Source organism: Equus asinus, chromosome 10, assembly GCF_041296235.1.
Source record: "Equus asinus isolate D_3611 breed Donkey chromosome 10, EquAss-T2T_v2, whole genome shotgun sequence".
Classification (NCBI taxonomy): Eukaryota; Metazoa; Chordata; class Mammalia; order Perissodactyla; family Equidae; genus Equus; species Equus asinus.
The window spans coordinates 57,810,196-57,823,134 of NC_091799.1; the positions used below are offsets into that span (position 1 = coordinate 57,810,196).

The window sequence follows — 12,939 nt, forward strand, 5'->3', positions numbered from 1 at the left end:
GAAAGAAGGTTGGTAGAAAAGACAAGAAGGAGTTAAAGGAAGAATGGAAAAACGGAAGAACTTAATCTTGAAGAATGGAACATGTTTGTGTAAGTTAAAAAAAATTAACAAACATTCCACTTAACGAAAAGCAATCTGCAAAAACTCATACTTTTTTCCATAATATAGAGTTATATTCAGTAACATTTTGGAGATGGTATGTATGTGTTGATATGGGAAAAAACTTAGTCATAATCTTTTCATGCTAAATTTTTATTTCAATGTTATGCAACTGCATAAGTATAAATATTTGTTCAATATACAACAATTATGACATCCATAGGGAATTTCTTAGAGAAAATAAGACCGCAAACACTTTATTGCACAGATCCTAACAAACTTTTAAGCTGGTAAATCTACAGCTGGGAGTACTACCGAGGAGCACATCTTACAATCACAGGAGACGGACCAAGGAGAACACAGGAGAACTTCTACCAGCTGATTGGAGAGGTTTACAACAAACAGGGACTACATGAATGCAACCTCAGGTACTCTTTACTCATCCAAAATGCAAAAACATATTTGGCAAAAATGATAATACACTATACAAAATATACATAAAAATATCATTTGTAAACAAGCAGCTAGTTGTGCTTTAAAGGAAACTGGACAGTTAAAAAGCAAAGGCTGTAAACCATGAACTACCTCCCCGATAGACCTGTCTCGATGTCTGAGTGCAGAAGGATTGCGTTATGACAACCGCCAAACACAGATCCGAATTATAAATGCTGAGACCGCTTTTGAAACTCATTGAAGTTCTCGTAAAGTATTTGTTTCTTCTACAATTTCACAACATAGTAACGGGGAATGGCTAAAACTGCATGGGGAAAAAGGTGAGGGACAAGGAGACTCTTTCCTGTTTTGCCGTTGTCAACCTATCTTACAATGAAGGACAACCAGGCAGTAGATTAAATGATGCCTTTGTTTTTGGAGCGGAGTTTATAGCCTCGGTAAAGGTAAATGATTTACAATCCACAGGGCTGTAAGATGTTGCTGCGCTTAGATGAACAATTTTATAGCCTGAAGATACTAAGACATCTCCGAGGGGGTTAGGGTGCTAGATTAGTATTTAATGACAATTTTTTTCTCTTACAAAACAAAAAATCCTGCTATGGATCCCAAGCAACTTATAAATACTTATCTGTGTGTGTTTCTCTTAGTGCCTTAGTACTTATGTCAGCAAGTGCTGTCTTACAATAGAAAACAAGCCACCAGGAAAAACTGCAACAAAAAACAAACAAAAAACCCCCTCAGCACTAAAGTGATTTGACAAATTCTACATATCCCATGGTATACAAAATTTAAATAAGGCTTAGCAAAAGTAAAAAGGACAGTCACATTCAAGCACCAAATAGCTCCAACAAGTCTTTTTGTTACAAAAATGCTGCTCTTTATTAATACAGTATTTTTTTTTTGCATACAAATAAAGAGACCATGTTATGAAATGTATGGAGCTACTCGATGCATCAGAAAGGAATGTGAAACCCAGGAACTTGCTAAAAACAGCAAGCTTCATCTACAACATAAGGCCCCAGCTATGTATTAAAATGTATCTGATGTCCTGATTATTCCTTAATATATATGCTATGATGCCAAAATCCACCCCCCTTTTCCTCAAAAAAGCAAATTTAACATTTCTTCCAATGCCTGATGCTTATTACTCAACCTAAGTACTCGCAGACTTGTGTGCAGCCAGGAATTTTCCTTTTTGCTCAAAAGCAGGGCTGGTACAGAACTCCTACAAACTGTGTGCTTCTTGGACTAGTGACTCATAGCATAAAGGCCTGAGTTTAAGAGCATGAGAAGGAGGAAAAGCAAGAGAACAGAAACGCAGTCGACGTGTGTTCATAGCCGCCGCTCCGCCTAGGGTGAAGACCCGACGTACACACCACAGACAAGGACAACTAGCCTTTCAGACAGTTGGACCCAGGATCAAAATGTCCATTAGGATGACTATGAAATGAAAGCCGCTAGCTCCATTTTTCTGGCCATTCCTAATGGAGGAGGATTCCAAATGCAGCCATTAGAGTAATTCTTGCTTTAGATCTGGAAACATAGGTAGGCCAGATACAGTACTATCAAAATCTCTGGTTAAAAAAACACATAAAAGTCACAATCTACGGTATTTAGGGCTTTCTTTCATCTTTAACTCTACGTAGACTGTTTTAACTTAGCAAAATGTAGCCTTGAAATATTCTCTTAAACCACAAACCAAAACATGTGGGTGGATGTGTTCACACATGAACATGGGTGCATCTCTACTTTTACATACATCCCGTTGTAACCCTTTTGCGTCATTACTACATCATAAGTGGTAAAGCAAAAACCTCATTTAAAAAAAAGCTGGAGTGAACAACGCAATCAGCAGCAAGGTATTACCTCCACATCCCAAACCAAACACGTTGCTAGATATTTACAGAGAAAATCTTTTTCCTCGACAACCCTCAACTGTAAAGGTTTTTTTTTTTTGTACAAACACTCTCTGGTAACAGTTTTACCGGTTACAATTGGGAAGGCATTTGGAAGAAGTCCCCTCTCTCTTTCCCCCACTTCCTTCTCTCTCCCCTTCTCAGTGAGGCTCCAGGCTCGGCCTGGCAGACATGCCCACACAGTGCTGGTTTCACAAGGTAGTCAAGACTCAGTGACACGCTCCGGTCGGGTTTCCCGGGTCCCCAGGGGCCCTGTGTCCTCACGAGGCCTTTTTCTGAGGGCTGCCCCGCCCGCTCTCCTTGCCCCGCCTCTGCCGGACCACAGAGTCCTTCTCAGAGGGAAGGGCGACCGGGCGGTCAGCGGTGGGCGCTGGGCACAGCTTGGTCACCTCTCTGCCCACGGTCTGTTTCCTAGTCTGAGGAGGCTGGGCCGGGCCAGGCTCTTTCCCTTTGGTTTCTCCTATGGTGGCAGTTACTGAGAGGGCCCTGTCCTGGGGGCCGGCTCCCCCTGCCACATTTGGGTTGGGGTGGTGCCACTCCAGAGTGACGGTGGAGCTCCGGAAGGACGGCATGGAGTCGCTCTTGGTCATTTGGGTTCTGCCATCCCCCCCAGGCAGGGACTTCCTATGGTCCCTGTTGCTGGAGGCCTCGGCCGTGGCCCCGCTGGCCTTGGTGGCGGAGGCCTCGCTGCCCGCGGGTCTGGCTTCAGCGGGGCCGGAGGAGGGGCTCAGAGACTTCTCCGCGGGGGCAGCAGAGCGGACAGCACTCTGCGCGGTGGCTGAGGCCGAGCGTTTCATGCCGCCGGGCTTGTCTGCCTCGCTCTGCGGCTTTTGGGGACCCAGCCCTTTCCGCTTGGCCTCTGGGGAGCCCTTGCCCGCCGCCGCCGGCCGCTCGGCGCCTCTGGGCCGGGCCTCGCCGCCGGGAGCCGGGGGAAGGCGGCCCTCCAGTGCCGCGCCCGCCGCCTCCCAGCCCCTCGGGCCCTCGGCTTTCCTGTCCGCGGGCGGCGCCTGCGGACTGGGGCTCTTGTCCGTCTGTCTGCACAGAGAGGGGCAGTCTTTCACAGTGGATGGTTTGGGGTGCTTTGGAGACAGGTTCTGCTTTTCACTGACAGTGGGAGGTTTCTGGTCCACCGATTCACGAAGGCCCGGGGGTCCTTGCCGTGGCAGGTGCGCGGGCTTCTCCAGCATCTCGGGGGTGCGCCCACCACTGGCGGGTTTCAGCTTGTTGTCTAGAGGACCCCCTTCGGTGTGCAGTGGGGCTGACGACCCACTTGGTCCCTGGCTCACCGCATCGACGGCTGCGTGCCGGGAGCCTAGGAGGGCAGGGAGCGCACCCACCACATCCTTAGCGCTGCCCTTGCCCTCGCGGCTTGGGCCCCCGAGCGGCTGGGCGCCAGGCTCTTGTCCCGCCGCAGCCCCAGCGCTTGGCTTCTGCGAGGAGAGGGGCCTGTCTGCGTGCTTAGACTTTGGCGGGCCCGGGTCAGGGCCAGGCCTGGGCTTGTGGGGGCTGCTTTCACTGTGCACAGCAGCAGGCTTGGGAGGGCCCTGCAGGCCCGGGCTGGGTTCTGCAGCACAGGGCTTGCTCCCGGGCTCTCTGCCTGAAGGGTGGCTTGGTGAATTGCAATGCTGCCGAGCGACCAGGCTGGGCAGTTCTTTGGTGATCGGTGGGGGCTGAGAGCTACTGCTAAGATGCTTTTGTAGAGGCTGTTCTTTCCTTTCTGTTTCCTTGGGACTGTCTTTCTGCAAAGATGGGAAACCGGAGAGCTTTTCACTCTTCCCACTCCCAGTTCCGGGTGGCTGCAGAGACTGCCTGGCAGGGGGTGCTTCAAGCTTGGGTTCCATGCCACGTCTTCCCTTGCCCAGCTCCCTGTCCCAAGGAGTCCCCACTGAATACAAAGAGGAGTCCTCTCTGGCCAGGAGCCTCCCCTCCTCTCGGCCATCTTTGTGGATCGTTTTCCCACAAGGCTCCCATGTTTTCTCCACGGCCTGGGTCTGTGTGTAGAAATCTGGGTAGGCTCTGCTCACAGAGGGGAGATTTTTGGACTTGTCACTGGTCTTAGCATCTTCTGGAGGTTGCAGCTCCGCAGAGGGGTCTCTGCGGACATCAGCCCTTGCACTAGTCCACTCGCTTCTGGCTGTGGAAGGGCCCCTTTCAGACGATTCCCTCTGTCCCTGCTTCTCCCTCAAGGGGGCACCTTCGGGTGGGAGCGGGCTGTGCAGCCTGGGTGGGTCGGCGCCATGGAGGTTCTGCCCCAGGAAGGGGAGGAGTGTGGTGTCGGGGCTGTGGTCTTGGTGTTTGCTGGGGCCACCCTCTCTCCGCTGGGGACCACTTTCCGCAACTGTCATGGGGCTCCTGGCAGCATGAGAGACTTTCCTGTCCTGCTTTAGCTCTGGGTCAGGCAGAGAAGATGCTTGTGAGTTCTGGAGACCCCGACTGGGTGGTTGGAACCGAGGCTCGAGCAGGTAGGATTTATTCGTCTTGAAGTTGGCAGGGGAAGGCTCCCTCTGACTAGAAACTTCACCTCTCTTCCCGCCACTGCTGGGGAGCGCTGGTGGCAGAGATGGCCCCACGTCACTGCCCGGGCTGGGGCTCTGTGCGGGCTCTGGGGAAGGCAGCTCTGTCTTGGAGGCTTGAGGTCCAGACAGGAGAGCAATGTCCAAAGTGCCCTCAATTGGCTTCAGGCATGACACAGACCTACCTTCCAGCTTATACTCCGAGGGGCTTTTCCGGACAGGTGACTCAGGAGCAACTAGGCCCGGCTTCTCGGCTCCACTGTCCACCCGGCCAGCTAAGGCCTTGAGAGGGACAAAAGAGACAGCACTAAGCTGAGCTGCGTGGGCGCTACTGATGAATGCTCGGCTCTCGGAGGCTGGCAGGGGCTCCTGCTGCCCGCCCGCTGGCCGGACGGGGTTTCCGAGCAGGCATTCATGGGTACTAGATGTCACCTTGGGCTTCAACACACTGCAGAGGCTGTCATCTTTGTCTTCAAGTGACATTTTCTTTCGGAGGTAATCAATATTAGCCAGCTTGCTGTCTAACTTCTCACATCGGAGACACTCCTTGGCCTGGGGGGCCTTCTCCGTGTTGTCCCCCTTCCCAGAGGTGGACCTGTCAGTGGAGTGACAGAGACTGTCTTGGAGAGTACCAGGAGTGGAGGCTCGTTTGAAGTCACAGGTGCCCTGGCTGTGGTCCCCGGGTGCTGGGCCGTAGCCAGCTGCTGCCCCATCCGAGGTGATACTCTCACTGGCCCGCACACTGGCCTGCTTGTGGAGAGCATCTTTCAGCAGACTGCCCAGGGACTGGGTCTCCTGCATGGCTGCTTTGCTTTCAAAGTGATTTGACCTTTCTAAAGCCTTGGGATACATTTTCTTCTCCCTCTCTTCTAACCTAAAAGTAGACAGGTTTTCCAAATCACTACCAAGTCCGTGGGATTTCTGGTGGGCTTCTTGCTTCTCAGGGAAGCCGTCTGGTTTCTTCACCACCACCTTGGCCTTCAGCTTCTCTCGGTCCAGGTCGTCCACAGACTCCTGCCTTCCCAGCTTCCGGGAGACTGGGCGCTTCAGGCAGCCTTGCTCCACGGGCCGGGCCCGGCTGAGCGAAGGCGCGTCACACACGTTCTCCTCCAGGCTCTGCAAGGTCACCTCCCGCTGCGACTGCTCTCGCTGCACCTCCTCCTGGGTCACTTCTAGGCTGTGCTTGCGGGAACACAGGTGCTTCTTGTCACTGCCATAGGAGGGAGAGAGCTTCTCCTCCGACTGCACGCGCTTGAGCAGCGGGGACCGCGGGGGTTCTGCGCTCTTGGGCCGCACGATGTGCCTGACGATGGTGGGAGGGGAGTGCATTTTGCTAGGAAAGGCTTGAGAGATCTTGGAATTGCCCAGTGAGTGTCCCAACAGAGGCGATGGTGAGCGCTGCGGGGAGGTGGGCTGTGGCGTTGGAGAGGGTGTCCGGGCCAGCGGGGAGAGTGGGATGTTGCCGGCAGACTTGCGCCTGCCGGACCGGTATCGCTGCCCGCTGAGTTTGGGGGCCAGACCATGAAGAGTGCTGGGCCGGATGTGTCCTGACCCCGCTGGGGAATTGGGGGCACTGGAACTTGGGGAGCTGCTCTGGGAGGAGTTAGTACCTGTGGGTGGAAAACAGAACACTGTGAGCAACGGCCAGCTTCCCTTTTCTTTCCATGCTTCCAGCCAAACTGTTTTAGGTAAGCTCAGGTAAAGGTTAGCAAATGGTCTCAGCATCTAACTCTAACGAATAAACACTTTTCAGATAAACCTCCCCTGCTCCAAGGTGGAACCCAACACTTGCTGTCTTTTTTTAATGGTCCGAAAAGCCATATTTTATGAGCTCCCTATAAATCCTGTTCTCTATCATTTTATCCTCAACCTGCTTCCTTAAGCTGGGAGAAGCCCCATGTCTTTCAGGATCTCAGGTGGTGACTTTGACCCCCTCTCAGCTCTCCCTGCCTTCTAGGCAGGCCTCTCACTCACCAGATGGGAAGTCGGGGGTGGAGCGATAGCTTGGCGTAGGGGATCGGGGAGACAAGCTGTGAGTGGGAGACCCCGGGAGGCTCTCCCCCGATGACAGGGATCGGTTCAGACAGGAGAAACTTCGGCTGGTGTGGAGTAAAGGAGAAGGCTGCTTGGCTAGTTTTTTGAAAAGGGATCTCCTCCTAAAGTGAAAACAGGAGAAAACTGATCAGATTGTACACTCAGAACCACTCCTGCCTCCTGACAACCTCAGTGTATTGAGTTCACACCTCTGTGCCAGAAACAGTGGTATGATGGCACATCCCACTAAAGAGCGGCATCCCATCTTTATGTTAAAAACGTTTTTATGACTTAGAAAGGAAGAGTCTTTGATGTACACAGTGGAAGCTCTCTTCTTTTAATTCCAAACACCTTAAAAAGAGCTGAGAAATTAGGAAAAATATGAAATATATTAAGTATACATTCATTTATTTACTTGTCAGGTTTATGAGGAAGGTGTTCTTTGCTTGAAGGCTTCTGAGTACACAGCCCCAGACACGCTGACACAATTTAATTAAAAGATAATACAAAGTAAAGCTCTGGAAGAAAAATCCTCATCTGGGATATGGAATTCCTTTAATTGTGATACATGGGCAGAGGCTTTCTCTATGGGGGCTCTGGCTATGCCTATTCCAGGGTGGGCTCTTGAGTATTCCTAGAGACAATGTAAGTTGTGCATTCACATAGAAAAAATGACAAAGGCGAACTGAAGCTTCTCATACCAGCAGGGCAGCAGACACCAAGCTGCAGCAGGAGCAAATGTGTATCTAATGCTCGACAAGCACATCTTAAAGCCAAAAGCACAGCTTCAGGCGGCTTAGAAGTGCAGGTGGCTGCAGAGTTCCTCTACCATCATGTGAGCCTGACTCACCCGTGTGAACTTAAGCAGGAAGTCCAACACTGCCACCCCCGAAACCGTGCGTTCTGTATGACTTAGGGCACAGTCCAAACACACAGTGCACACAGACACACACACCTCCCAAAGAAGGATCTCAGAATTTGTGTGTGTCATTTTAATCAAAGTAATAAGTGTACTTGGGTTAAAAAGTCAAATAGTTTTACAAACTTATAATGAAAAATAGCAACTCCCTACTCTGCCATTTGCCCACCCCGCAGAGAAACACTTTCTACTGTTTCTTCTCCCAGTTGTCTGCATATTCCTAAGTAACATGCCTTATACCGTTTTTTAGCTTTTCAGTTTTAGAAATTATCTGTTGATTTTGTACCACAGAAGATGAAAATTTAGCTCTTATATCACCTGCTCCCACCTTCTGACCACATACACTTCCCCTTTTCTATCCTTCCCAACGAAGCTAAACTCAAATATTTGGTTAGAAACTGTTTTTTTTAAATTTTACATTATAAATATTGTTCACAGGTGGGCCAAGTAAAGCATAGTTTCATTTCCTTTCTTGTATAACTTTATTTTTCCTGGAGTTAATAAGCATTCCTTTTTCATTTGCTTACTTTCCTACATTTCTATCATCAAAAGTCCTTTTAATGTGATCAGGTACACCAGATCCAAGTGGGTAAAGGAGGGGTGCTGTGGCATCATGCCGGAAGTACATCCAGACAGTTGCCTGGCAAGAAATGTCCCCACCAGAAGCACAACCACATCTTGCCCGTGTCTGCACAGAGTACAAAAAGGTGCCATGCTTCCCAGAACAAACGTGGAACTGGGTCAGATTTTCAGTCAGTAAAACAAAGCCCAGAAAAGCCCTTTTATTTCTAGGCTTATTTGGTTTACAGATATAGCTATTTTAGAATATCTGGCATTTAAAAAATAGCAACTGTTTATTCTTACTTTTCGTGTGCGTGTGTGTGTGTGTGAGGAAGATTGGCTCCAAGCTAACATCTGTGCCATTCTTCCTCTATTTTATGTGGGATGCCGCCACAGCATGGCTTGATGGGCGGTGCTAGGTCCACACCCGGGATCCAAACCTGTGAAACCCTGGGCCACTGAAGCGGAGCATGTGAACTTAACCACTACACCACCAGGCCAGCCCTGACAACTGTTTGTTTTTAGATAATGTAAAAGACATTATTAAATGTAGATTTAATGCTGAAGACTGTCTGAAGGTTCAGTTCCTCAAATCTAACTCAACTGAAATGAAGTCTAGAGGCTTAAGAAACAGCAAAGGGCTTTTCATGGTCCTCATGCATGAGAAAAAGAAAATTCTACAATCTAACTATGTGAATCTTTTCACTATGAAAAATAATGCTATGAAGAATATGAACTTTAACGTGTATGTATATGTGAACCACAGTGTAAAATTTCTCACAGAGAAATGGATCTTTCCCATATTTGATTAAGTAAGGAGTAACCTTCCTCTGACATGGGTATATACCACACTCACAAAGAATACTGCTTTAACTAACCTTTCTAGGCTTTCTTTCTTCTTAGATTTCTTGCTCCGCCTCACCATCCGGCTCTTATAGCTGTTTCTCCTGGCTGGTCCCGTTTTGATTGACGTGTTTTCAAATGGAGTAGTAGTGATTGACACCTTATTTCCACTCTATAAACAAAACGGGATGGCATTAAAGGGAGACGCTATGATGAAACAAGATGAGAACAAAGAGGAGATTCAAAGACAATAAAGATCCATAAGGACATACATACTGAAGGCCTTCCATTTCTAAATAACCCTTAAGCAGTACAGTCCTGACGGAATACAACCTGGGGGTAGGCAAAATGTGAGGTTTCTTTAGGAGGGTGGGCTCCAGAGACCTGAGTTCAGTCCAGGCTGAGCAGGCTGCCCCTCCTCCCTCTGCCTTCACTGCTGTACTCTCTCACAGGAGAGGCACACCTCTCAGCGCGGCATGAGACAGGGATGCTAAAGCCTTTCACACCAGGCATGACACATGGAAAGGGCTCCATAAATACTGTTCTCTTCATCCAGATGTGTTAAGTATAACTGTGCCCAAGGGCTGCTTACTCTTGGTTGACTTTTTTTTTTCTTTTTCCTCCTTTTTGTGTTTCCCCTTTGACCTAGAAATCATAAAGTAGCAAAATTGAATGCAACTTTCATTTTTAATTATTTTAAAAGCTTCCTTTTCTATCACCATAAAGCCCGTCAGCTTGCAGAGCTGGAAAGTTTATACCAGCAAGGATGAAACAGCCTCTCTTTAACCAGGGCACACGTGGTGAGGTGATGCCTGCTGGGTTCTGTGCCCTTTCACTGGGTCCTGGGACAGGGGCTTGCTGGGCAGACCCCGGGGACGGATTTGAGAGTGGAGTCAGAAGGCAGCTGAGAGGTGCTGGGCCCGCCCAGGGCAGGCGGGCAGGACTGATCCCCTTCACTTTGGTACCAATGACCTCTTCTTGAATTTCTTAAAAACTAGGGAGAAACATGTCTTTTCAAAGTCACAGATGGCCCTAATTACCTTGAAAGACAAGAAGTCTAAGGAGAAGGGCCTTTTAAAAGGTCTATGCCTGCACCTAGCAAATCAGCTCTAAGTGGTCTTAAGTGAGAGGGAGCTAAGCACAGTGCTGACAGAGGACAGGAAAACAGGAACTGACTGTTTTAATGTTAATACCCAGTGTCCCATCCCCCACCACCCCCAATTTGGGAAGTAACACATGCCATTACAAGAAGAAAAGAGTAAAGCATAAACAAAAGAATAGAAATGACTGAGAAGCTTACCACCCAGCTCACACTGGTAATATTTCAGTATATTTCCTGCTGGTCTTTTTTTCAGGCATGTATAAATTATGTGCATATATAGACATACTTTACAAGTAATCTTAATCTTAATTAATCTAATGTTTAGTTTTATGTTCCTTTTTCATTTCACGTTACATAACTTTGAAAAATTTTCCATTCATCGAGTATTCTCTAAGAACATAATTTTTATTGGCTGTATAATAATATTCCCTGAGATGGGTGAGCCAACAGTTAACTGTTTCCTTACTGCTATTGGTTTCTACTTTTTAAATCTAAGAGTTGAAATAAATATCCTTATCTATAAATCATTATCCTAACCTTTGACATTTTCCTTAGATTATGTAATTAGACTCAAAATACTGAATCTAAAGGTATATCTGAACTCTTTAAAGACTCTTGGTACATACTGATAGCCTATTTTCTAGAACCTTTATGTCAATTTATACTCTTGCCAGAAGCACATGAATACCTATCTCAACGCAGCCTTGTCAGAACTGAATATTAACATTAAACAAATTATCCATTTTGTAGAAAAAAGTTATATCAAGTTTCAATCTTCATTCTTGGACAATTAGCAGGCTGGATGTTGTTTCATTTATTTTGGTCATTTGTGTTTCTTTAAGGAACGATTTGTCCACGTCTTATATCCAATTTAGAATCGGAAAGTCTTCGTATTTTCTTATTGATTTTAGAGTTCTTTATATAATTAAGAGCAAACAATGCCATACCTAAGGTCATAATTGTAAAAAAAAAATATTTTAGGGAAATTGGGTTTGAACTTGAACAAGAAAAAAAATATTACTTTCATTCTAAAAGAATAAATTAAATGTTCTATATGCAAATACCAAAACTTAAAAAAAAAACAACCTTTATCTGATAGTAGAGATTGACATTCTATTTATTCTTCAAACAGAAAATTCAGCTTATGAAACGTCTACCAATGAAGGTTGTTTGAAATGGTGTCTTCTCTTTATGAATTGAGTGAGATCATGCTAAAATTCTAGTTTTTCCTATATGCCTTAGGTGAAGGAAAAGGGCAACAGATGTGGGTGGACTGCATCTTTCACTGAAGCTTTTTTCAATGCTTTTCCACATTCCTACACAGCGTGGACACACAGAGCCATTATAATGATCACGGGGGGCGGCTCTTGCGCACGCGCCCCGAGCCTGAATCCAGTCCTACCCTTTCCTAAGACAACTCAGCACCGACTTTCACATCTTTATCTATAAGAGGCTAACAATGCCACCTGGCATTTTAAAAGCACATTTTGAATATTATTTTTCACATATATTATTTTACTTTATTTTTACAATCAAGTGGTGAAGGTTGTTTTTTCCACAACCTTATGACATATATAGGGAAGGGATTATCTTTGCATTCTAGATAAGGAAGACGGATTCAGAGGCACTGAGCTGCTTCTTTCCTAAGGTTGCAGAGCCCGATGGAAGACCCCAAACCTGGCTCTCCTGGCTCTCCCACCAGTGCTCACTCCCATGGGCAGCGCAGGCCCTGATCCTCTCCACTCTCTTGTTCCAGCAGAGTACATAGCTTGTATCTGGCGAGTGGTGGTGAGGGTACCAGGCACTGGATTGACAGGTGGAACAATCATAGCATCAGATTGTCCAGAACACATAATAATATCATAAACATTGTATAAACTGCGTATAATATAAATGCTGAACACTTCTCACCAGAAAACAGTTACGCCCAGGGCTTGCTAAATCAGAGCACGTCACTAGGCTCTGTACAAATGTCCCTTCCCCTATAAAAATCAGACCCAATTTTCTCGTTCCTACACATGGCTGTGGCAGAGGACGACAGTTCACTCGACTTATGGAAATACGCCAAGAGATAACTTCCTTAAGGGAAATACACGAAAGATGTTGTGTGCAAATATTTGGTTAGAAACATCAATAAACATGGAAATGGTAAATGACTGGAAAAATAACTTTATAGAGAATAGGTGAGAAATATGAAGCCTGCCACCTGGTGGATCCTTCAGCTACAGCAAGTGCTGCCTGAACTTGCTGCCAGGCGGCTCACTGGGTCGCTTCATCCTCAATAAATTCTTTTGGAGAACGAGCAACCTCTCATCAGAGAAATTCTGTGCCACTTGTTTAAAAAATAACAACAAAAAATGGGGCCAGCAGTCTGTTAAATGTTCAGTTAGTTCACTTTTACTTTAAACTATCTGTGTGATCAGGGCGTGGTGGGACTGGCTGTGCTGAACACAACAGCAGAAGTCAGGCTATCCAATCCCTTCTCTCAGTCTGGCTCCA

General features: G+C 47.1%; 1 protein-coding gene across 14 annotated transcripts in view; it reads right to left on the bottom strand.

The window, feature by feature from the left end:
• Positions 1 to 233: 233 nt before the first annotated feature.
• Positions 234 to 12,939, bottom strand: part of MAST4 (microtubule associated serine/threonine kinase family member 4) — a 575,525-nt gene continuing 562,819 nt past the window's right edge. For all 14 annotated transcript variants that reach the window (XM_070519562.1, XM_070519559.1, XM_070519558.1 and 11 more), the window contains 3 exons: positions 9,374 to 9,510; positions 6,956 to 7,137; positions 234 to 6,591 (listed from right to left, as the gene is read on the bottom strand). In XM_070519562.1, the coding sequence (XP_070375663.1) occupies positions 2,729 to 6,591; positions 6,956 to 7,137; positions 9,374 to 9,510 (4,182 nt within the window). In that variant the 3' untranslated portion in view covers positions 234 to 2,728. The remainder of the gene's footprint in view (positions 6,592 to 6,955; positions 7,138 to 9,373; positions 9,511 to 12,939) is intronic.